The sequence below is a fragment of the Colletotrichum phormii genome (assembly GCF_030913505.1).
Source record: "Colletotrichum phormii strain CBS 102054 chromosome Unknown BDP81scaffold_16, whole genome shotgun sequence".
Classification (NCBI taxonomy): domain Eukaryota; kingdom Fungi; phylum Ascomycota; class Sordariomycetes; order Glomerellales; family Glomerellaceae; genus Colletotrichum; species Colletotrichum phormii.
In genome coordinates, this window is record NW_026851458.1 from 53359 (window position 1) to 78062 (window position 24704).

At 52.4% G+C, this 24704-nt stretch overlaps 5 protein-coding genes and 1 non-coding gene across 6 annotated transcripts; 2 read left to right on the top strand and 4 right to left on the bottom strand.

The window, feature by feature from the left end:
- Window positions 1-1403: 1403 nt before the first annotated feature.
- BDP81DRAFT_61023 (uncharacterized protein) lies at window positions 1404-3456 on the bottom strand. The gene is made up of 2 exons (XM_060596048.1): window positions 3224-3456; window positions 1404-3164 (listed from the first exon to the last, which is right to left on the bottom strand). Exon 2 carries the CDS (start codon window positions 3136-3138, stop codon window positions 1429-1431), a length of 1710 nt encoding a protein of 569 aa, XP_060442394.1. The 5' UTR covers window positions 3139-3164; window positions 3224-3456; the 3' UTR covers window positions 1404-1428.
- Window positions 3457-6770: 3314 nt separating this feature from the next.
- Window positions 6771-9530, bottom strand: BDP81DRAFT_353493 (copper amine oxidase; the record flags this gene model as incomplete). The annotated part of the gene is made up of 5 exons (XM_060586248.1): window positions 6771-7114; window positions 7172-7222; window positions 7279-8213; window positions 8265-9124; window positions 9181-9530. 5 exons carry the CDS (start codon window positions 9528-9530, stop codon window positions 6881-6883), a joined length of 2430 nt encoding a protein of 809 aa, XP_060442395.1. The 3' UTR covers window positions 6771-6880.
- Window positions 9531-12638: 3108 nt separating this feature from the next.
- BDP81DRAFT_t246 lies at window positions 12639-12701 on the bottom strand. Its single transcript has one exon. It is a non-coding gene; the product is annotated as a tRNA-Lys (tRNA).
- A 1600-nt stretch (window positions 12702-14301) lies between these two features.
- BDP81DRAFT_281529 (uncharacterized protein) lies at window positions 14302-15840 on the top strand (the record flags this gene model as incomplete). The annotated part of the gene is made up of 2 exons (XM_060583007.1): window positions 14302-15406; window positions 15500-15840. Coding segments are annotated over 2 exons (1446 nt in total), but the record flags the coding sequence as incomplete, so codon positions are not given.
- Window positions 15841-17063: 1223 nt separating this feature from the next.
- BDP81DRAFT_494076 (sugar transporter) lies at window positions 17064-19438 on the top strand (the record flags this gene model as incomplete). Its single annotated transcript, XM_060595375.1, has 8 exons — window positions 17064-17224; window positions 17285-17310; window positions 17391-17534; window positions 17584-17690; window positions 17754-17888; window positions 17953-18326; window positions 18407-18528; window positions 18588-19438. 8 exons carry the CDS (start codon window positions 17064-17066, stop codon window positions 19001-19003), a joined length of 1485 nt encoding a protein of 494 aa, XP_060442397.1. The 3' UTR covers window positions 19004-19438.
- A 398-nt stretch (window positions 19439-19836) lies between these two features.
- Window positions 19837-21593, bottom strand: BDP81DRAFT_451771 (fungal-specific transcription factor; the record flags this gene model as incomplete). The annotated part of the gene is made up of 3 exons (XM_060592673.1): window positions 19837-20774; window positions 20828-21459; window positions 21562-21593. 3 exons carry the CDS (start codon window positions 21591-21593, stop codon window positions 19837-19839), a joined length of 1602 nt encoding a protein of 533 aa, XP_060442398.1.
- Window positions 21594-24704: the final 3111 nt, after the last annotated feature.

Below are 24704 nucleotides of genomic sequence, written 5' to 3' on the forward strand. Positions count from 1 at the left end.
ACACATTCGAGAAGTGTACTTATAGTTGCGTAAACTTACAGAAGGTGCACTTGCTCGCACCACTGTTGTAGTGGCAGTTGCTGCAAGCACCGCCCTGTACAAGCTGGATACACTTCGTAAAGGGACCGTTACCCTTCATACAGCCAGCGCAGACAGCCGCACCCTCCTTCACGTCTCCGTACACATGAATGAGGATAGCCTCAGCGTTCTGCGAACGCTTGGGATCAAGCTTGCGGAAGCGCATGACCCCGTCGCTGATCTGGGAGCGAAGCTCGACCATGTTGTTGGCCTAGATATTATGTAAGAAAGTGTGTAGCTCCTGGAACGGGTTATATGGATCACGTACCTTGGACTGGCTCTTGGTTAGGTGCGTGAGGGTAGCTGAACCAGCGTTCTTAACTGCAACTAGTCGTATATATGAGTACAGTTCTGTAATACGTGAATGTTATTACATACTGGCAAGAGCGAACGCAGTGACCTGCTTTGGCTCAGCAGGGTACGCTGGAAGCGTAGTAGGAAGTTTCTTGCCCTTAGGCAATTGTACATTACCGATCTCTTCGGGGATGAGGCTCATGGTGACGTGCAGGGCTGTGTGCGGGTGTACGAGAGCGTGCGCATGTGTAGAAAAAAGTGAATGTTTTTGTGAAGAAATTGTCGCTTATGTTTACGTACTGCTGGATACGTATGGATGTGTCCTGAAATTCACAGAAGTCAGCTGAGGTCTGGAAAAAAAAAAAGATGCAGTAGCTTAGCAGGCGCAGCAGCGCAACTGCCTATGCAACCGCCCGCGTGGAAAAGAGCAGCATCTGAATCGCCTTAGCCTGGGGATTAGATGTAATGTATTAGATTTAGGGCATATAGAATGGATTATATTATCTATTGGGCAAAAGTTGGGGTTACTTACAAAAAGTTGAGTAGGCGTAGGGAAAAGAAGGCTATTGCAATGCCCAGCAGAAGCCTTCGTTAGATGCAGCGGAACTAGTCAGGCGGTGTGCAACGTCACATCACGTGAAGGAGGAATTGGGCCAATTATATCGCAGGGATCTGGCCGGCTAGATAACCGGGGGCACCTGCCCCATTTGCAGCGAATCAAAATAGTAGGTCTAAGTAATATTTATGATGTAGTATGTATTAATACGGGAGTTACCTTTGCGGCAGGAGGGGTATGTGCAGCACCTTCTGGGTTTTGGCGGAGTTGTCCCTGCAGGCTGCCGTACACTCTCCGAACCTCTGGTATTTTTTTGCGTACAGAAACAAGACAAATAAGAACGTCTACTCTATCATGCCCCCCAAACGCCTGCTACATATGCCGCAATGCCCGCTATGCAAGTTCTAACAAGTGGTACAGGTCTAAAAGGATGGACAAAAACAAAATGTGACAAGTAAAAAATGCAGAAAAACAGTCGCGGCCCATGCTCTCCGCCAAGTCTATGAGTCGAAAATGGCGCCGTATGTCGGAATGCCTCTGCTCTCAAGACCATATACAACCTTCCTTGTCACCTTTTGATTCGAAATAATGACAACAGCTTCGCAAGGACCCATCTTCTTCTTGTTTGTCGTCGTCGCGGCAACACCCTCATTCTGTGCGAGACCCAGAGCCTGGCGACGACTACTCTCCCAGATGCGGTACGTGATCGCAACCAAGTCCGGCCGGCCCGTCTTCTTGGTGTCGATGATGACGGCGTCAGGGTCGGCCCGGTAGAGCGCATCGATGACGGCCTGCCCGTACGTCTCGGCCGGCCGTTGCGTTGACCAGATGATGCGCACGGGGTGATCCGGCTTTTGCACGAAGAGACTCAGGCAAGGTCCGATTCCAGAGCCCGTAGCGATGACGATGCATGGCTCAAAGAGGCCTGCCACGCGGAGGACGCCGTACTGTGGGACGCCACGGGTCCAGATCTTCTTCGGCGGGTTCTTAATGATCTTGTTGGTCCAGTCGCCAGCGTTGGAGACGAGAACGGAGAAACCCTTCTTTCCAGCGTTGGACAGGCCCCCTGTTGATTGGGCCTTCTCGATATCGGTAAATGGGGCGGCGGGGTTCGGAATCACGGCGAAGGCGTGGGTCTCGCGGAGGGGAGCGTCAGTGAGGCGAACAGCTTGACCATAGTGGACGTCTGCGTAGTTGAAGTTGAGCTTGACGACGTGGTCCGACATGGCCTCGGCCTCGACGTCGCGCAGGCGGAGACGCGTCCAGGGGTACGCGACCAGGAGGGTGATGACGATGAGCATCCAGAATGACGGAGTCAGGATGAGGGATACGGCATAAGGGGTACCGGTCGTTGTGCTGTCATCCGCGGCGAGCATCAGGACGAGGGCCCAGAAGAATACGATGACAGACCAACCCAGGAAGCGGTGGGTGCCCTCAAACCAGTTGTGCAGAAGGACGCGGGCCCTGGGGTGTGCGAAGCCGATGATAGCGGCGAGGAGGGCGCATATGAGGTAGCTGTCGAGGAGGATGTAGGCCCGCACGGCGTTGGATGGGCTCTTGAGCTGCGCCGTGAGGACGACGAGAAAGGCGACGAACCAGAAAAAGGAGGCTACGCCGCAGCCGCTGTGGATGCCGCCATATGAGTAGATTTTGGCAAACGTGCGGCGGACACGGAGGGGCGCCTTCGCAGATGGGAAGAGGACGAAGAGTTTGAAGAGTGCGTTGACGGTGTGCTCGTTGCGGATGAAGAGGGCGGCGAGGATGTTTGCCGAGACGGCCGTAGCGCAAGTTTGGGGAGTGAGCTGGATGCCTCCGACGAGGGAGCGGATGATGACGAATATGAGGGCTGCAATGTTGCCGAAGAAGGCGAGACTGAAGATACGTCTGTAAACGGAGCCGAAGTTCCAGCGCAGGTATCGGTAAGTACGGTTGCCCTTCTTTGATGGAACGGGGATCTCGTCTTCTTCGTCGTCGGTGTCGTCAACTGAGCTACTCGAAGCGGGAGGAGTCGAGGGTTGAGAAGGACCGCCATCGGTGACCACGAGAGTATGCGTTGATGAGTTGCTGCTCGGCGGGAAGAAGACTTTGGTCGGAGGCGTCAAGGTGAGCTCGGAGCTGTTCTCATCGCTGGTATTGATTGGAAGGTCGTGTTGAGCATCTTCTACAACGGGCACTGGTAATGTGACTGAAGAAGACGTTGTGAAAGACATGGCTGATACAGGTTAAAGACAAGTAGCTAACATTACTGTCAGTGCCGTCCGCCACCAACCTCGACAGCTCATCGATGTGACTTACGAACGAGAACGAAAGAGTGGCCCTTCTACGTGGGTAGCAGATCCAAGTATATGAAATGCTACGACTGAGAGAGTGGCCAGTACGAGATAGATGACCCAAAGAAGGAACTCTTGCACAGAGATGGAGGCCCGTGTGGAATAAGGAATGGGAAGATCGAAAAAGAAAAGAGGGCGAGCGAGATGATCAGAGAGCACCACTAGATGATGAGGTTTGATATTTGAATGACTGAGAGGAGACAACATCACGACTTGAGGGGGATTCGATGGTCTGATAAATACTCCCTTCGTGATCCTCAGGGAATGTCTCTATCAACCCTTCACATGCCTTGTATCCTTGATCCCACGTGCGCCATGACGGGGGCCATTCGACTACAAGCGCATCCGAAATAGATCCCCTCCGGCGCTGGGGTCTAGCCTCCCTCAAGGTGCTCAATTTGGATCATCGATGGTGGCATACGGTCGCCGTCGTCTCCGGGTCAGTCACGTGGGGTGGGATGGAAGGATTGAAGAGAATGCGGGCGGCGGCACGGTCAGCGGCATGGTTGCGTCCAAGGCCGATGTTCCCACGAGAGTGGATGCGGCCAAGCCGGGTGGCCGGGTCTCAAAATAGACGTGTTAAAGGAAAGTCAGATGTGGAAGTCCGCAGAGGATTTGGGATTGGCTGCGCAGACATTGGGGACTGCTTTTCTCTCTCCTCTGCTCAGCGACTGCTCTGCCCTTGGAACCGTGGCGCATCGAAGGGGATATCCTTAGTAACTAGTTGCATCATGGATGCAAGGCGTGGTTGAGCCATGGTACCACGAGAAGCAAGGCTTAACTGTTGAAAGACGTGAGGCTTGCAGCTAGCGCAGCCTCACATAAGTCACAGGAGTCCCTTCACGGCGGCTTGATCCGAGATATCGGACACTTGTCAGATTGTCAGATAGATATCGTGCCACAAGTGTCGGCCTGGAATTGGAAGTACAGGATGATGAAGAATGGAAGAGATGAGCAGTCAACTCGGAGAGTAGAAAGCGGTTTGCTGTGCGCGCGATAGAGGGAAAAGGGCTGGAGACTTGTCCCCTATCTGGCCATTGTCCAGCTTCTATCCGTCCTAAACGGGCGAGAATCAATCATATCTCGACTTTCCCAGGATCCTCGACACGAAAAGGAGGTCCAACTGAGCTGAGGTGGATGCTATGCTGGAATGCTAACTGAAGACCCAAGACAACGTTTGTCGGATTTTGGACTTCCGGGGACACTCACTCGACCGTTTGTTTTCGTGAGCCCAAAGGTGAACACACCGAGGCCGTCGAAACAGGCTCAATGGCCGAGAGTCAGCCTGTCAAAAGTGGATGCGTGTCTCGCCCCAAAGTTGTCACCACGGGAGCTAAGCTTGACTTGCACCTGCTCGACCGAGTCGAGGAATGGGTGATGTCGTCCCTGACTCCGATTGTCTCCCGCCCTTGGCTACCGTGGGTGCGCGGGTGCGTACGTGAGTGAAGACGTACGAACCGTGGGCTTGGCCCCATCCCACCACGCCTTCGCTCGCACGGCAGACGCCGAGATAGAGAGCCAGGCCCAGGAAACTGATCCCGGCCGCATGAGGATCCGCGCTAGTTCCCTTCTCGAAGTTGTGGCTGGGAGCACTGGCATGGAGAAGTCGGTGGGCGGTAGGTGGCATATCTCTTCGATGATGAGCGGGCTGGCTTGGTCCGCGGCGCCTTTTTCTTGGAGGAGGGGATGTGGCACGTAGAACGCCAGGCCGCTGGGAAATCTTCAACGTCGCATAGCAAGTCGCATGTGGATGGACGCTGAAGAGCTGCACCGACAATCAACTCGTTGGCCCCAGTGGCAAGGCGAACTAGTGGCATCCTGTCGCTCGGATTCCAGCTGATGGCCAAGGTGAACCAGTGTCTCACTGGGAAGAGGAAAAGCAAAGATAGAACCACCCGAATCAAGGAAAATGCGATGAACGGGGCGAACGAAAAGTTGACGGGGAAAGGGAGGCCAGAGTAGGGCGTAGAGACTTGACTCCTCTTTCGGAAAAGCGTCTCTCTCTCCATGCGGCGCTTGAGGCTTCCGCCAGACGGAGACCTAGTTACGTGACATTGGCTGCATTGTTGGCGGAACCCTAAAGTGCTTTGTTCAGTGGCATGGTGACAGGCGCTGGCGCGGTGCCATTTGGAGGAGCCGCCGAGTGATTTGACGCGACACGGCAAGGTGGTCATGCTGACGGGCAGGTATTTTGAGCACACCGCGGCTGTTGGCTGTCGAATCGGGAAATCTGACTACTGACTAGGTGAGTAGATCGTAGATGGATGACTTACGTCGCGTCTACCGGGCCCAAGGCCCCAGGGCCGCAAGGGGTTGCCGAATCTGCACGTCCGAGGCGTGAACCAGCCACTTGGCGATGGAGCAAGGGCGGGAGGAAACAGAACGCCTCATTTTCCGCCTGTCGCCTGGCGAGGAGGAACATGTCGGCGGCATTATCGAACGTCGCTTATCTTCATTGACCGATACCGTCTTGCCCTACTGCGTAGTCGAGTGCGACACGACCCGGATCAGCGTTCGTGAACCGGACCCAGGCGTGAATGCCCCGGGGAAGTTGAGTAATGGGTGCCGGCTGGGATGACTGCGGTGACTTGGCTGAGTCAATGGTCCACAACCGAGAATTCCATGCGGAGCCCCCTCCGGACGATCAGCGCTGATCAATCATTGATCAGAGTCGAACTTGAGTCGGGCATCTCTCTTGGGCCGCAAATCCCCACCCGGTTGCTGGGTTCGACGGGTGCCCCTGTCGATTCTTGGAAATGCTGCCGTTTCCGAGGTGATTCTCATTCATCTTTTTTTCTCTTGAAGTGGTGATGCCAGATGGTTCGATCGGTGCCAGGATGAAAAAGACAAGGATGGTGAGATGATGCGCAGATGTGAACATGGGGGAGGTCTTGACGGGATGACGGGAGCCCAGAGGTCGGGTGTCGGTACGTACCGCACCGCCGCGGGAAAATTAGCCCCCGAAGCGCCGCTGCTATTTCGGGTAAAATCCTTGCCGAGCAAAAGACCTCATTGGACCAGCGCACGAGAGTCGAACCTGACGACGTCTCTCTTCTCATCACTCAAAATCCTTCCCGCAGTTTTCTTTCTTTTTTGGACGAGATTCTCGATCTCGAGCCAACCGTCTTCTCGAATCTGATTTTGGGGTTGGACAAAATGTCTTGTAACCCCAAAACCTTCTCCAAATAGTCGTCAGCAATGAGCCTTCACCATACATTAGCTCAGTAAGCCGCGATGCTACGCCATGATGCTCGCGCCGCCCCCTTGCCTTGACTGCTGACTTGATCATTCAATTTTGAGGTTCATCCCTTCTTGAAGAAACGCCGCAACCTGATATTGCAAAAGGTCAGCTATCACAAGGATACGATAGCCTTCTCGAAGGATTTAGGCACTCCGGCCCCTGATTCCTTTTAGGTCTCCGTTGTATAATGGCTTCACTCCTTATTCGCCCGTGTCCGAAGCTCGCCACAAAGTGCAAGATGACCTGCAAAGTAGTCTGTACTATTTTTTATCTCATCTGCTACTGTAGCCTGCTGCTAATCTTATTTAGCCATCCTCGTCATTATCTCGTGTCCAATCAATCAACATCATTAATATTACCCGAGTCATCATATTGCAACACTCAGATGCTATCCGTCTCATAGTAAGGATCATCCGGCAAGTAGGGGAACTTGCGAACAACTACATCACCCTTGTAAGTCCACAAGTCAGCCTGCGTAGGCTCGTAGTCGAGCGCGCATGTGTCCGTCTCGGCGTTGAAGGTCAAGACATCCGTCGTGGTTCCGTTGGAGTAGTTGATGCGAACCATGTTGACCGTCTCCACGTTCGGACCAATATCGAAGTAGTTGGCAGGCATCTGTGATAGGATAAGTACGCGCTCGAATTCTCACTCGACGAAGCTAGCTGGACTTACGAATTGGATTCCGGAATGAGCCGTGGTGAAGACGGTGGTGGGAAGATCACCCTGGTCATCAGTTTAGTGCCCGTCTAATGCAGGTGGCTAAAGATATGGTGACTTACAGTGTGAGGAACGTGGTGCATGCCCAGGTTGAGCCACATGACAAGATCAGTCTGGTTGAGGCTCTCGCCATCAAAGAACGCATCAAAGTTGATCGGCGGGTTCTCGGTGTCCTGGTTGTTGTACGGGTGACTGCTGCGCGGCTCCGTGTCCTTGCGCTTCGACACCATGATGTCGTTGCCTGCCCACTTTGCCGAGTTCTTCAGAATGTTTGAGTCCTTGACAGTCAAGTGCGCGGCGCCGGTGTACGGCAAGATGCGGTAGGCGCGGTACTCGCCGTGCTTGTTCTTGACGTCCTGGTTGAGGACGAAGAGTTGATCCTGGTTGTTGTAGCTCCAGTCGAAGCGGCCCTGGTCCTCGTTTTCGATGAACTCGCGCTCCACCTTCATGGTGTTGAACGCTTTACCCTTGGACCACGGGTAGACTTGCGTTGTCGGGACCTGGTGCATGCGCTGGACCGTGTTGTCGGTACCAAAGATGTCAAAGTCAGCCTTGAAATTGACGACATGGTCGTGCATGCTTCCAGACAGCTGGTCGTGGATCTTGAAGCCGTAGCCGTCGTTCTTGGCATAGAATGCAGCTTGGATGTAGCCGGAGGCACGGACTTCGACCGCGACACTGCCGTCGAGGAAGAAGCTGTAGCTGAACATGTAGTCGTAGTTCCCAACAGTTGAGACGGAGCGGATGGTGAAGTACACGTTCTTGGTGGCCGTGACGTACTCTTGCGATGAGTGGCGCGCCATGGGGTAGTCGGCGTCGAACTCGAACAGGCAGATGCTGTTCAGGTGAGTATGAGTGGACTCGGAAACATAGAAAGACGAATTGAGATAGGTGGCATAGGAGGGGCAGTCGTAGCCCTTCAGTAGTTCAAAGGCAAATGGACCGAATCCGTAGTACGTGTCTAGGTATGCCACGTGAGACTGGGTGGGATCGCTTCCTACCAAGTTGTCAGTTAGTCATTCGCAAAAGGATTGGGGCTAGAGCTTACCAGCATAGTGAGCCAACGCCTCCTGAAGACCCAGCTCATACAAGATTCTCTGTCCCTTGTAGCGGATGTCGTAAAGAGCCATGCCGGTGTCTCTGTTGAATCCAACATAGAACGACCAACCCATCCACTCAACATACTTCCTCTCAGCGTCGACAGAATATCTAGCACCTTGGGGAGCAACGGCAGTCGGGGGAGCCATGGTGTCCATGGGAAGGATCTGACCTTGCTGATCGGTAGCCGACCAGTCGCCAGCAAAGTTGCCGCCGAGCTTCTCGACATTACCATCCCAGTACGCGGTGCGGAACTCCTCTGTGGTCTCATAGAAGACGCCGTTGTAGTACCATCCCTCCAGAATCCACTTGGAAGGATCGCGACCGGTAACGTCGGACATGAAGAACAGTCCCATGGGCATCATCGAGCCAACATCAAAGATGGAGTCGGGAATGCTCCAGAAAGTATCCCAGCGCTGGATGCGACCATCATCTTGGTAGTATGGATCAATGCCCCAGATCTCCAAGGTGTCGTTCTCGAGTCCAAGAGCAGTTGCGTTCCAGAGGTCTTTCGTGATGTCGGCGATGCTCTTGCTGACATCGTAGAGCCATTCTTGCATGGCGTCGTCGTCGGCATCCAGGTTTCGCACACGACCGCTGGTCTTGCGCGTGTAAGGATAGTCTAGCCGCTCCCACTTGGTGGTGCCATTGGTAACTGGCAATGGGCCGACGAGAATATCCTGATATTCAGGCTCCTCGGTTGCGCGGAAGTCAAGCAAGACGTGGGCATATCGAGCAGGAGCAGGGCTGCTGCCATCGATGTATGCCAAAGCATCTGACTTGTTTGGTTGCATAAGTTCGACCAAGACACTATTCTTATCAGTATCAAGATCGCGTTGAAATGAGACTTTCATGACTTCACTTACATCGTGTTATCCCACGAGGTAGCGTTGTCACTAAGCGTAAGGTTCAGCTCTTTCTGTGCGAAGAGCCATTCCGTGACACCAGCAGCTTCCGGGCCTGTCAAACCGCTCCAGATGTTGTCCTTGGGGGCATCAATGTCCATTGGATCGTGAACCACGCAGTCAGCTGGCTCACTGCTATTGCTGAACTGACGCTTGTTCATGGACTGGCTGAGAGCTTTCCTGCCGTGCCCTTTGGCCCTCTGTTGAGCCCATGATGTCTTGGGAAGGCCATGAACATGAGGAATCAAGTCTGAGCCTAGTAGAAGCAGTGCTCCCAGGCCAAAGGCGCGAGTTACTGAAGTGAAGCTCATGTTGTCATAGATCTAAATGGACACTTAGGGTTTCAGAGAGGCGTAAGGATCTTTCACAAATCCATCCTCTCAACTATGGCGGATCTTGGTGGGTTTTATGGACAGCTGAAAGATGGCTGAAGCTCTGGTGGAACCTTGAGTCTCTGGTGATGTTGCACCTGAGTAACTTGACTCAGCCATCTTCAACCTACCACTACCCCGACACCGGTGATAGGGTTGCATCGATGGGTAATCTTGAACTTGTCCATTAGACCATCAACTGACAGCAACATTCGAATCATCTGCAGCATGCAAGCTAAACCACTCTCAGTATGTGAAAGCGCCGCTAGAGATTCGAAGGGAAGCCAGGAGCGAGGGAGCCTCATCCGAACAGCTAGGTCCCAGAGGATTGGATGGCTCCAGAAGTCCGGGGGGGTTCGATTTTCTGGGGCAGGGTAGCTACTGTGTAGCTATCGTTGCCTTGATGGCTTTTGGGCAATATTGAAAGTATCCTATCATGTCGGGGATGGGCTGCTCAACCGAGAAATAATCGCTCAAGAACTGCAGAACGTGGCGCCCATGTCTCGACGGCATGCGAGCGAGCCAGGGCAGGGGTTCGATGATATCGCGGGCCGCGGCCTACGGACAGGACTGCTTGCCGCTCATCCCGTGGGGTTGTATGTAACACGACGGCGTGATATTGTTTGCTTCCCCCAGCCTCAGTCTTGGCGATTGCTTCAACATTCAGATGGAGGATCAAGATAGGTCGGCGTAGTCGGGTCACTCGGGCCAACGGCGTCGGGCCCGTAGCTTTGGGACTGGGGTATTAGCTGTCGATAACGCCAGTCCAAATTGGTCAGTCGAATCCGAAATTGTGCTGATATGACAATAAATGGGGATTGAATGGCATATCGACAATCGAAGTCGCCATCACGGCGGTGGTTGACTGGAGATTTCTTATCTCGAAGTCCAGTTATGCGGAGTCATGGGCAAGGGATTACTAGCTCTGAGAGGAGGTTCAGGGATGCATTCAAGGTGGGGTTGACCCGACGTCTGTGAGCATTGTGCGGGGGAGTTGAGATTCTCGAGTCCTGCTACCAGTACGTGAACCGCACTACTGTCTTCGGGTCATGAAGAGCCTCAGAAAGCTCCTTCTTACAATTGGTGCGGCGAAGAACGGAGGACCGTTGCAAGAACATTGAAGTCTTCAGCCGCATTATGCCGTTGGTGTTGCGAGCTTATCTCTCGTGCCCGTGTCGAGATCAGCTCCGGCAGGCAAGGCAGGATAGTTTATCCGTATTCAGAATGAGAACTCCAGTCGCGACGAGATGCAGATCGACGTAATGGATGGTTGGGGTGAAGTCCCATCTATCGATAAGCTTAGCTTTGCGTTCATCCAGTAAGTCTGAGCGAAAACAAACTTACTTGCTTACCAACGAACGGTTGGAGACGACGAACTGCCGTTAGTAAAGACTGGAGTCCTCCGTAAAACGGCCCCCACTTCCCACTTCCCGCGCCGGGATGTTGGCAGATAGATCACTGATAAGCCTGCATGGTCGATAGTCGGATAGTAAACCAAATGAGCCGGGCTTCTGCGACTGGCGAAAAACAAGCTCCGATTAATTTCATAACGGTGCATGTGAAGTGCAAAAGTCCTGGTGCTGTCTGCCGCCCCCGGCCACGTTCAGCGGTCTGACGTAGGCCGGCGTGGGGAGATATCGATGGTCGAGCAACGAAGAGCTGGGGGAGTCACGCTGACCACATATGCGCTACCGCCAGATTTGGCAGTTTGATAGACCATTTCTGGGGCCTTTGCTATCTTCAACTTTCAAGTTCGCACGTAAGCTCCGACTTCGGTGTCAACGGATGGATGAGGGAAGATGCAGTGAAATACTATTGTCGGATCTTTCACTGGTTGTGCCCATTCCCCGGCCGTGCTGACTAGATATCTAGAATTTCCGGTATAACAAGAGCTTTATCGAAGTCAGCTAAGAACTCAATTGGGTTGTTCGTCTCGTCTTTGTTTGCCTTGATGTCTGCTTGGTCCATTATCGGGAAATCGGCAACTGCTGTTGATGTGTGCGTGAATACCATGGGGATGAGTAGTCCACAGATTAAGTGACAATGCGTCTTGTTGGTGGCGCATCGGGGCTTTGGGCATACGGCATCTTCATTTTGAGAATATGGTTCTTCTCAACTGTGACCCAGGGGAAGATTAGTCCTTATATCTTCACCCTGCCTGGCTGTAAGGGCTGATAATCAATCTTTCCAGCGACTGAGGTGCGTTTCAGCGGGCGTTTGGAAGTATCACATGGGTTAGCTGGGCCAATAGATGGCTGACTTGACAGTCCAGCGGGCGTTTCGCTCACAAGACCCAAGTTGTGTCCCCGTCAATGTTGAAGGGGAAGAAATTTCCCGGTACCCTGCTTGCGTACGGAGTGGCGCACCATATTCCTGATAAGCCTTGAACGTATTCGAGGACTTGAGTTTTAGCGGGACGCAGAAGTAGTCTGAAGTTGTGTCAAATAGGTGTGTGACGCAGGGTGAAAGCTCTCAGAGGCCAACTGCTGTTAGGGTCAAAAAGATGAATTACTGAAATCTGCCCCTCCCTCGATGCGTGCTCCCTGCGCTGTATATATATAGGAGCTGCTCCTTTGTTGCTTAGACCCCTTACTACCCTTAAGTAACCTCTATCCGGAAGGGCTCTGACAAGTTGCCCGAGTTGCTCGCGTGCTTGTGGTAAATTGACACATCTAGAGTAGCCCAAAATAGACCGCGCCGAAAGACCTGATGATTGACTCCAATGGAAAGTCCTAAAGTTAATGTCCTCAACTTGATAGCCTGATGAAGCAGGTAGTCAAAGTATCTCTTGATTTAAAGCAGAAATTACGCTGGGAAAAAGTCAAGTTGATCTTCAGGTGGACATCAAGAAGTAATCCGACCATCTCAGTGAGATCGAAGGCAAGTCATCCAGCAAGGGAATAAGTGATATGATTCTCCCACCTAGATATCAAAAGCAACATGAATGAAATTGACAAAAAGATATGCGTCAATCGCTGACGGGAATTGAGCCCGACGTGGCTGATTTGAGTTAGTTTGTTGTTGGTATGGTATGTCAGAGGCAGTGTATGCTTACGGGTCGAACCCACAACCTTGAGATTAAGAGTCTCACGCTCTACCGATTGAGCTAGCCGGGCAGACAAGTCTGAAATTGGCTGGTTGATGGGAAGGGCGAGGATGGGAAAGCTTAAATTTCGAATGGGGAAACTTGGTGCGATTTGGTGCGATGGGGACGACAAAATTTGCATGCCCCGAAGTAAACTCCACTCGAAGGCTCCGGGTCGGCACTGACCCGGACCCAGTCTGCTCCCGGTATGCGGCCTTGGTAACTCAGTCAGTCACAATGTTAGAAGAACAAAGACACTTGATGAGTTAAACATGGCTCTAGCTCTGCCTTACGCAAACTATCTCATTAGCCAGCTGGGGCTTGCCTTTTCCTCTTGATCGCGCCCTTGAACACAAAAGTTTCCACAACTCCGTCACCTGTGGAGCCAGTCACAAAGCAGCTTGAAACACGAATGGCACAGGTATGCTGCATTGTCAGGGAGTTGCGTAGTCAAAATAGACTCTCCTCATCACTTTCCAATGCCTTTTCTTTGCCATGTCGCACGTTGGGCTCGACTTTCATATGGGCCCCTGTCAAGGTTGTCACTTGCGAGTAGCGATGACATCCACCTCTATCCGTGCACTCTAGTCTAAACATGTATTTCTAACGAGAAGTCGAATTGCTCTCTGAACTTAAGTTTCCCAGTTTCCTCCACTATAAAACCTAGCTTATGGATTGTCAGAAGTGATTCATCGTAATAATTAGAGTTCAAAGACATGGGTCTCGCAGATGAGGTTGAGGTAAATAAGCCTCTAACATTACCTAAGTAGGCTTCTAGCTCATTGTTCGAGCCGACGCCAAGGCCATCTTGGCTTTCTTGTATTCTTTTTGGATAAATCCACATCATACAGCAATCCAATTGCCACCTGCGCTCGACTGACGAATGCTTTGCGGTGACTTGAATAGTTCACATAAAATGACTTACAAGATGCTTGCCAGGATCCTTGAGTCAATTCCAGTTTCAAATCGACGGCTGAATGGGAAAATACGCAGTAATACATCTCATGACCATGGATAATAAATATCAAAGTGCACCAGATTGTAGACTCCATGTCACGAATCTACCTACATATCAACAACAGTACAGCGTTCTTGGATGATACTGCTTGAGTTCCCAACCAGCTCCCAAAATGACCCGTCCAATCGCGCCAGGCAACTCTTCCGCAATCCTTCTTCACAATGATGTGCTCTACCCCTTCGGGCCCCCTCCCGCCCTCGGATTCGCTAGATCCCACGCGTTGTGGGCTGCGTTGCGTCCAAACGGGTTTAGAGCGACCCCGCATGCTGAGCACGTCAGTGTGTTTCGGTGGGAAAACTGGGGTTTCCGGGGCATATTATCCTCGGTCTCTTCCGGGTTCCGCATCCCGGTCCGCCGTTGAGTCTCGACAACGAAGTTTCGATGAGCGAACCCCGCGGCGGGTAGGTTTCTTCTTCAAACTTACGCCCTGAAAGACGGAGGAGACCGAGACACGATGCCGAGCCCCAGTCCGGTCGCCGAATCTGAAGCAGCACCGCTACCTAGGCCCCGGTGCTTGACGTGTAAGCGCCGAAAGGTAAAGCATCCTCTCTGTGGCTCCCCGTTCCCTGCCTCCGCACATAATGGGTAAGCATACTGACACAGCTTAGGTCAAATGCACCGGGGGGCCCGAGCCATGTGAGAACTGCCGTCGACTCAGACTCGGCTGTACATTCAATTACTCGGAGATCAACCTGTCACCAGAGGTCCCGAATCCACAAGGACTCTCGGCCCCGGCAGACACTTTGACCGAAGCCGGGACCAAACGCCGCCGTATCGCGGCTGCATGCACGGAGTGCCGCGTCCAGAAAGCCAAGTGCTCCGGTCACCGCCCGCAATGCTTCCACTGCAACCGAAGGAACCTATCATGTGTATACCCATTATCGGCATCAAGGCGCAAGAGTCGACATGTTAGTGGACACCAGCAACAGTCTGCTTCTCCAGAATCGAGCAGCACTTTCAGCCAGAGCGCCTCCTACGAGGCAGAATCTACACTTCACCAGCAGTATGGCGTCGGCAGGGTGTCTCTGAACACGGCCCTAGACCACGCGCTCCTCAGTACGGACGTGATCCGTCAGCATCTTGAGGCCTACTTCGACCACGTTTATCCAATAGGTCACGACTTCTTCCATCGGCCATCCGTAATGGAAGAGTTTTACGCCGGGAAGCTTTCGCCAATACTCTGCACATCAATATGCGCAACCGCAGCAATGTTCGTCTCCCGCTCACGCGAGTCTCGAGTCCTGTCCGTTCAGTGGGCCAAAGAAGTAGACGCCTACATCTTTGGCAACCTCAACGTTTTCAAAGTGCTTAACATTCAGCTGCTAATCCTCTCCATGTTTCAAAACTTCGCCTACAGGCAGTTTGGCAAGATGTGGCTGCTCATCAGCATGGCCGCGAGGTTAGCAGTGTCATTTCAGCTCAACGACGAGAAACCGGCGTCTGATAACGAGACCACAGCTGCACTCATCAAGCGCGAGTGCGAGCGGCGTCTGGTGTGGCATGTATGGAGCATGGACAAGATGCTCTCGGCAGGTCTGGATGAGTTTACCTCGTTGCCGGATCGGTGGATGAGGACTTCATTGCCAAATTCGGAGCATGCTTTCTGTCATGGGCTGATGAAGCCGACGGGCAGGCTTAGTGATGGGGTGGAAGCGCTTGCATCTCATGAAGCTGGGCCCAATGCCTACTTGATAATGCTCTTACCGCTTCGCTGTGAGATATTGCGGTAGGCTTTTGAAGACTTTTCCTCCCTCATTGATACAGTTGAGACTGACATTCACAGGTTAACAAAGATAATCGTCATAGACAGTCACTCAGACCACTCCCCAGCCGCAGTCTCCAAAGCAGTCACAACCATGATAGAACTACGAGATCGACTAGGTCTCTTCCTCAAGAACACACCAAAACACCTTCAACTCAGCGAACTCAACATGTTTTCCCACTCGACCACATCAGAGTTCTCGTCCTACCTGACACTCAACTCATGGTACCTCCAATGTGCATGCGATCTCTTCCGCGTCGCACTCCCAGCCGCGTATAGGGAGAGCGCATCACCGAAATTCCTCGCGAGCGCCCCGCCAGACTTTGTATCCGAGTGGCGCGCTCTCGCGGTGTCACACGCTCTCCGACAGGCGAGATTGTGGGAGCATCTCCAGAACCTTCGAGCCAAGGGCGCCCTGCAGTCAAAGCAGACACGCATTCCCCTCCGACTAGGGTATGGCAGCATGGTGCATCAGTGCACCAAAACTCTCCTGACAGCAAGACGGTGCAAGCTCTACGATGATCTAGTTGACCCGATTACCGGCGATACGGCAGTGCTCAATGATGAGGCAGTGGAGACTTTGTGCCAAAGCAACATCGCCTTACTGGACGACATGGCCAAGATCGCGCCCATCATTGCGGTGCTACAGCAAGACGTGGAAAAGATGGTCGAAGCCGACAAAGACAGAAGACAGAACGATGCAGAGACGCAAGGGCTCGCGCCGGTCAGTAGCGAGGTCCAGCGGAACAACTTGCTGAGCAGATACCACCCACTTTCCCAGAGCTTCGACAGCAACGCCAAGACAGCCGACGAAGTCGCGCTTCAGCACTCCGACCCTCCCCAACCTCCGTCAATTCTGCAGACTTCAGAAACGACGGATTTGACGATGACGGACTCTGTCGACATCTATCCGGCTTCTCTAGCCAGCGCCGCTGGTCTCGACGACATTGGTTCCAGTCTGGATGGACCGCTTACTTGGTCTGGCTTTGCAGAGAACCAGCTGGCGCCGGATTACTTTGTAGCTCCCTCGCAGTTTGATATGAGCGGTGAGATAAGCTGGTTTCTATCGGGCTACATGGAACCCGATCCCGCCAGTGTCTGAGGAAACGAAGATGTGGAAACAGCGGTCTGAGTTGTAATTTGGAAGATATATGTACATTTCGAATTAGACCTAGATGCCATATAAAACATGCCCAACAACGGAGAAACTTACCCGGAACTATAAGACTTTCGCGGACTTACGAACTAGGCTCAAGCTGTCCAGCCCAAGCACGCAAGACAGGGCCAAGATGATGTTTCGAAGAACAAGTGGGTCTCTACCGCATCTCCGCTGTCACGAACCATCTGCAAGCAGTTTTCTCCAGACTTTCCATGCATTGCAATACTCCACCACGACCACTAGTCGCGAATACCATGTCCCTGGCTTCGGTCACTGTCAGTGTCACGGCATGGCGACATACTGCGACCTCTTGTTAGTGTAGCAAAGGCTCGAGTATGTAACCGCCATATAACTCTCGCTCCCGCCCCAAGCCCGAAACGTCATCACGATGAACGACCTAGCTCCCTGAACCTATTTGATCTCATTCTCGACGAGCATCATCAGCAATCATGGGGTTCAAATCGATAACACAGCACTTCAACAAGCGGCTCTTCGCCTCTGTATTCCTCATCGCCGTGTCGCAATTCAACTATGGCTTCGACAACCAGGCCTTCACATCGACGCAGGCCATGGATGCCTTTGAGCGGCAGTTTGGCGAGTACGACGACGCGTACGACGACGCGACGAGGCAGTAGAAGATTCCGACATACTTCTTGTCGTTGCTGAATAGTCTGAACTACATCGGCTTTGCTGCCGGTACGTTGATGCCCTGGAACCTTGGAGCTCGGGTGCTGGAGGGCAACTTGCAGGTTGTGGTCACTAACACGATATTGAAGGTCTTGTGATTGGCAGTCTAACCAGCGCAAGCTTCGGTCGTCGAACGACGATGATCGTTATGAGCGTCTACGCCCTGATCAGTGCGACAGTGGTGGTCACATCCACAACGAAGGAGCAAATCCTCGTAGGCAGAATTCTCAACTGTATGCGAAACCTATTTGAAGCTACAGAGCAATCATTGACAGACTCCAGATGTCTACGTCGGATTTGAACTGGCTGTTGTGCCCGTGTACCAGTCAGAGATCGTCCCTGCTCCTGTTCGAGGAATGGTTGTTGGGACATACCAACTCTCCATTGGTGTACGCACAACTCTACAACACCGCCCCTATTCCATTGGGCAATTGCTGATCTGCAGAATGTAGCTTGGCGGTCTCGTCATCAACTCCATCTGCCGCGGAACCTCAAACTTTCAAGATAGCCGTGCTTACAGGATTCCCTTCGGTCTCTTCTACGTCATTCCATCAATCATACTAGCCTTGATCTGGTTCATCCCAGAGGTAAACACACCCCAACGCTCTCCTCTTCAACGTTGGTAAACTAACTCTTCTAACCTCCTATTAGTCTCCCCGCTGGCTCCTCCTCCGAGACCACGTAGAAGAAGCCAGGAAGTCCCACCACCTCCTCCGCGAAGGAACCATATCCGAAGAAGACATCGCCCACGAGTTCGCCAAGATCCAACAATCCCTCCTCGATGAACCTGAACAAGGTCGAACAAAAGAGCTCTTCCAGGGCGTGAACCGCAAGCGCACCGCCATCGCCGTCGGCATGTCCTTTTTCCAACAGGCGACGGGTCAAGCTTTTGCGTCGCAGTATGGAGCCGTCTGGGTCAAGTCGCTCGGTACACTGAACCCGTTTGACGTCACCTTGGGGTCGTCAGCGCTCACAACGGGGTTGATTATTACGTGCTTATTCTTAACGGATCGGGTTGGACGACGGTGAGTGAAATCCTGTCCCCCGCGCTCAGTGGTTACAAGATTTTAAACGTCAAGATGCATGAGACTGACTTTTCTTCAAGCAAAATTCTACTCGTTGGTGCTGCGGTGCTGACAATTGCACTCTACACGATGGCCGGCCTCGGCGTGCCAAAGCCCGTACCAAATGCCAATAAATCAGGCATGGTCGGCATGCTCCTCCTATGTAAGAACAACACCAAACCCACGCCTACGATGAGTATACTCTACTAACCCTCACCACAGTCGGCGCCGGTTTCGGTCTCGGATGGGGCCCCCTAACCTACGTAGTCGTAACCGAAGTTCCAGCCCTCCGCCTCCGCGACCGCTCTCAACGCGTCTCTTCCCTCGTCAACATCTTCATGAACTTCCTCGTCAACTTCACCCTGCCCTATCTCCTCAACGCGCCCTACGCCGCGCTACAGAGCAAAGTCGGTTTCATCTTCGGCAGCATCGCCGTCTGCTCCGCGCTCTTTGTCTTTTTCTGCGTGCCGGAGTGTAAGGGGAGGAGTCTGGAGGAGATTGATCGCATGTTTCACGACGGCGTGCCGGTGAGGCACTTTGGAGACTATCCGAGATCCGAGGTACAGGTCAGCGCGGTCAAGGTCGTTGATGAGGAAGAGGCTGGTGATCAGCATACTACGCCAGAGGAGGTCAAGTAAAGGTCGAAGTCAGAAATTGAGAATCAGGATGAATTGGAAAGCCTACCGGCAGCCCTTGACTTGGCATTTCGAGTCGGGACCATCGAGTCGAGGGCATTGAAAGTCCTTCTCTCATGAAAATATCCATTTTCGGAGTCCAATTTAACATCTTTGCATCGTGTTCAAGGTTTCTGTTTCCCGACAATTCTGCTTGCTACTGTAGAACATGTGTTCGACCCCACGTGTACCCCATGGTGTACCCCACGGCATCTTTTTCCGAGAACACTGAATCAAAGTTTGATAGCGTGTTGTTCATCCTTTTGATGACACAAATCATCCCACATTACTTTCCGCCAAACCTTGCATATTGGATCATCACCAAACCCTACCCAGCACCTCCTCTCAGACTCCTTGACTCGGCGCTTAGGCTGCCGACGGCAAACTTGTGATTGGGCAATGTTTTATTAGCTTGGCATCCAGGCACGCCGCACGACCCGGGCCCTCCCGCCCCCTTTACCAAACATCTGGCTCGACATGGCTATTGCTGTTGGCATTGGGCAGGGCCGCCTTGGACTGGACTTTGGCCTGGGTTCAGACGGTTCTGGATCCGCTCTCTGCGAGATTGACGTCCATGACGATATAGCTTCGGCCCACATGCAGCCGGGCAAGCATCATGTGTCTATTATCTCCAGCGTAAACCTGCCGATAGGTTGTCGCAACGCATTGCCGCTGTGATCGGAGAATGGGCTTTCTGAATCCATTGATGCCTTTGCTTCGTTTCATTTCGACATGCCACCGGGTGCCCAGCCGATAAGCACGTGCTGTGAAGCTTATGCACCCGGGCCCTTGCATTGCTATGCCCAGTTCTCGGGACTGATTCCGATGTTACCCACGCTCCAGCGATCCAAGTCCATGTGGCCGTCCTCGTCACGTTCCTTCTCGTTGATGGGTCGTGCGAACTCAGTCAAGAACCGCAACATCCACCGATCCATGCGGTAGCTGGTGTTCATACTCTTGCGACATAGCTCATGGAACGTTTTGAGCCGTGCGAAGCATACCTCCAGTGCTGGCCAGTACGCTCGCAGAGCGACAAGGGTATTAAAATGACGCTCTAGTGTACCGCGGGCATTTGCAATCTCAGCTTCGTCCGTCTCGAACAGCAGAGTGTGGATGAAGATTGAAGACGTGATGACAATGATATGCCCAAGCATGTTGAACTTGGCGTCACATCCAGGTGTTGTGTTCGCGAGATCGATGATGCGTGACATGGAGATAGCGTTCTCCTTGCATTTGCGCGCGAACATTTGTGCTGTTGGTGAAGCAGGGAAGCGTTGAACTTCGTCAAGATACTGGTAGTACAGCAGCTGGCTGTAGTGGTAGTGGCCAGTATGCACGGCAATGAAGATTCGCCCCAGGCCTTGAGAGGCGAAGGCATGGAGGTTACTCGGGGTATCGCGAAGATTATGGGGTAGAGCCACCTCCCAGGCTTCGAGTTCTTGTGACAGTTGAGACACTGTCTCGTCGATGTTGGTCACGTCAACATCAGATGTGAGACTCTTGATGGCATCATTGACCCTCATCAGAATACTGTTCAGTTTGATCATTTGAGCGATCAGGGAATCTTCACGATTTGGTGAGAGAATGAAGTCAAAGTGGTTATTGTTTGCCCGGGTCATGTTGAGAAAAGTTGACTCGTTCATGGGTAATGGGACGTCCATTCGACGGTCCATGAGGCGTGGAAGATTGACACCGGTTGACGACCACACATCGATCATACAGAGTGACCAATACACTAATAGAGTCAGTACTTGTACAGTGACGTGAATCAGAAGGCAGACTTCCTACCTCTGATGTGGATCTCTCTCTGCAGCGGATCTGGGGTCGGCAGGTTGGGCAGATCGAGATAGTTGGCTATCCTGCAAGCTGCGGAATAGAAGATGGTTTCTGCACCAGCCTCACCCTCTACGATAGAGTACGCGCCGAGTAACACGCATGCTTGTGCGGTGGTGAGTGAAACGTCACGCAAGTTGAGCAGTAGATTTCCCTCATTGGCAAAAAGCTCGCCTCTCGACATTGGTGATATTCCGTTGAAGATTGGATTCGACGAGAACCGCGCTGAAAGTGCCATCATTCCGTAGACAAGCACCAGAGGGGCGGTTGCCTCGTGCAGATCCAGCATGAAGCTGGGCCTGTGAAAGAGGGAGTGAAGTTGATCGTGGATATACTTGAAGTACAACTCCACAAGCTCGAAGCATAGCGCCTTGTCGGCAACAGCAGCGGAAGGAGTGATGCCTGGCGGACTAGCAAGGATGATCTCGGTGACTATCGGCGTCTTTGGCGTTGTGATAGATATGGGGCTGATGGGAGCCGCCTTGGGTTGGATGATGGTTCCAGCCCTCGAGCATGCAATGTTCTGAGCCGCACAGTAAGTGCACTGGCCGCCGCCGATGGGAACTTCGCATTTCCGCCGTCGTGCGCTGTCATTCAGTCGGTGAGCGATGCGCCTCAGGGCCAATGAACGAAGGGGTCGGGGGAACGCCAGCAAAGTTCAAGAGGGAGGAATCCGCAGATTGGCTTACCGACACGCCGAGCACGCTGTTGAATATCTCATTGTTGAGCCTGGGGTGTCGGCTCTCCGTCAGTAGAATCCAGTATTCCAAGTGGACTGCAGTCGATATTTGATGTCCTGTGCCTCGTCGTGATCTGTCTCATCCGATGATGTCGTTCTCTCGCCTGATCTGACAGGAAGCTGCGCGAAAGGGGACGTCGACGTTCGGCATGAGGCGGTCAAATCAAAAAACGGCAAGTCACCTGCCACCTGCTTCCTTCCAAGTGCCTCCTTCCCCGGAGCCACAGCTACAGCTACTGGGCCAGGAAGGCGCATCTTCCCCGCTTTCCCACAACGATTTCCCGGACCCCCAGTGGTTCGACTAGGACAAACGCCCCTTATTTGTGGATCTTCTCCGCATCACAGACGTCCGTCTGGGCCTTCCTATTTCCCAGTCTAACTCAGTTGGGCTAGCTTGGTAGTGGGCCGTTTGTGGGATTGCGGAGCGACGAGCCGATGATTTTCTGGCCGCTTTTTGAGGTCTCCTCGTTTGGTTCCTACTCTTCTATTTCCCCATGCTCCTGATCCTGAAATGGGAACAATTCGGTTCAATGCGACGCTCTCCATGCCTCCAATACCGCGCCTGCATAACTCTCCGGCTCGAGGACCCGTGTTTTGTTGGTTCATGTTGATGGAAACGGTCTCGGTGAATGCAACACTTCCAAACTTGGTCGTGTTTCTTATCCAATCAACCCCGCTCACAACCTCAGTCCACCACAAGTCGAAATGAGGGGCCTTTACTCGAAGCCTGCCTTCATCTCGGTAGTAAAAGGTTTGCTCCGAGCCCTGGAATAATCCTGGTGATCCGAAATGTCGGCCGATCGTTCCTGTCTGCCAGCACTTTATCGGCAGGTTGCTTGCAGTAGCCAGCTGAACATCAGCCCAAAGAGGATCCCACTTTGTCGGAGTGCTTCGATATCTAGCCTTGTTTGGGGCAAAGACACTGGACAGTCCCTCTCCGTCGTTTCCGAAGGGCCGATTTCCTTTTGAGTCTTCGCCAGACGGGAGCTCCCGCAGCCTAATGGTCCTACTTGCCACGCGGAGAAGTCCCCAGAAAGCCGCTGCATTCGCCTTACATCTTTGAATACGACGGATGTCCAGATGCCTCCGCCGATCGATGTATCAATCGCGAAATGTGTCCTGATCCTGTGCATATAGCCACGGCGCTCGGCCTGAGTTCGCCTGGGCTGATATCTCATGTGAAAGCGCTCACGACCCAAAGTCCGGCGGCACTATGTCACTGCCTCTGATGATCGGATTCCAAATTCCATCAGTGCAAGGACACTGGTGGAGAAAAGCACTGAGGTCATGAATATCTCATATGCCGCCCCGCCGCTCGTTTCGTATGTCGACAAACAAGGTTGATGGGATACATCGCTTATTTGAGAGCTTGCCAGACCACTGCACACATCAGTCGCCCATTTTCGAGTTGCGAGTAGAACTTCTAACTAACCTGCTAGAAGGAACTTGGCTCAGTCTCCGGCATTCTCTGCTCAACCATTCTCCAAAATGTTCCTGAAGCCAGGAAACTAAGGGCGTGATGTCGCACGTCTTTCAAATTCATCCTCGAATCCGCGAATTTATCCAACTCGACTAGCCCCGTCACTTAGCAACGTCGGCGTGCTTTCTTGGTCTTAAACTTCGTGGGTACTTGGTCGGAAATGGTTATCGGACTCTCTGCAAGGACGACTATCATCCGACCTCGCAACTCCCTCGTCAACTAAGCGCACTTCTTTGGATCTCTGCTTCGTTCCATTTTCTGTCATAACGTGGTATCAACTCTCGGCCAGTCTCTTTTCGGTGCATCCCTCCTGTCATACATGCTTCTTGCGAGCCTCCAGGTAAACATGTGTACTGCAGTCGCCGGTCGGCCTTCGGGATCGGCCACAATAACTCATATCTCGGCCGATAAAAGCTGAATGGTCAAATCGTGTGGTGCTGGCTTAAAGGCAAAAGAATTTGATGGAGTTTCGTTTCTAGAAGCGAGCTTTGTTCGAGGCTGAAGGTCTCGTACTATGCTGCGTGCAGGACCTTCAGTGCAGAAGACCATCAACCGAAAATCTTCTCGAGTTGCAAGAATCGATGCTATTCGCAAGAAAAGGCTCCTCTGACAAATCCAACGAGCAGAAAATTCCATTTTATTCGAAGAAGAGGAAATGGCTACGGGAACGATGTTATGTAAACCATTTTCAATCCCGAATTCCGCCAGAGAGGAGTAGACGAGGAACCAATGTCCGCCAGTCCCGTTAAAGTAAACCCGCTAGTGGCGGGAAACCGCTGCGCGGGACGGCGTGGAGAATGCGGGGAGATCTGCGGGATGTGGCACGGCTCGTTCTATTTGATGGCTCCATCCACATATGCAGGGGTAAAGACGTGTCTTCATAATAGCACCTGAATGACATAGAAGATATGTTTCTGTTGTTTTGCTGAAAATGATCAAAATGCGAATACTTTCAGAAACTGCCAGGCAGGAAAAGACTACATTGCCCCTTAGTCGCTAATTACCTGCTCAGGCTTGCAGGTGTATCGTGATGTCTCAGCTATGCCGTGCGATCTTGCCTCCATGTTTGTCTCTTTTACAAAAAAACAGCCCACTGAAACTCAACTGAACAAATTCTTTCTGAGTAGCATCTATTGCTATTTTTTATGGAAATCTCTGTGGTTTCTCGCCCCCTTGATAAGGCCACGTTCCGACTTTGTCTTGACGCATCCAATGGTAGCTAGCTAGGTACGTCGGTAGGAATGACTCAATACACGCAGCCTTTTTTCCAGTCCTTTTAAGCCCACCGTCAAGTGCCATAACCGTGGGTTCCAAGAGCATGCCCTCTGAAATAATCGTTTTTTCTGCGCAGGTGTTCATTTCGTCAACTCAAATGAACGCCGTCAAAGTAAACACGGCCACATCACTAATCGTCACTTGAGAATAGCTGTCAAAACGGGTAGGTAACACTACGGGCTCACAGTAAGACATTAATATTTACATATCTAGTGTCAACTCAACCCCCGTCTTCGGAATAGAACTAGTAAACATATTTCCGTTGTGAAGCTGAGTTGACGAAAAATGCCAACGTGCAAGCCTAACCTTGCACCTCTCCATTTTACCAGGTACGCATA

Coding starts and splice junctions, on each gene's coding strand:
- BDP81DRAFT_61023 (XM_060596048.1), bottom strand. CDS start 3,138: ATGTCTTTCACAACGTCTTCTTCAGTCACATTACCAGTGCCCGTTGTA.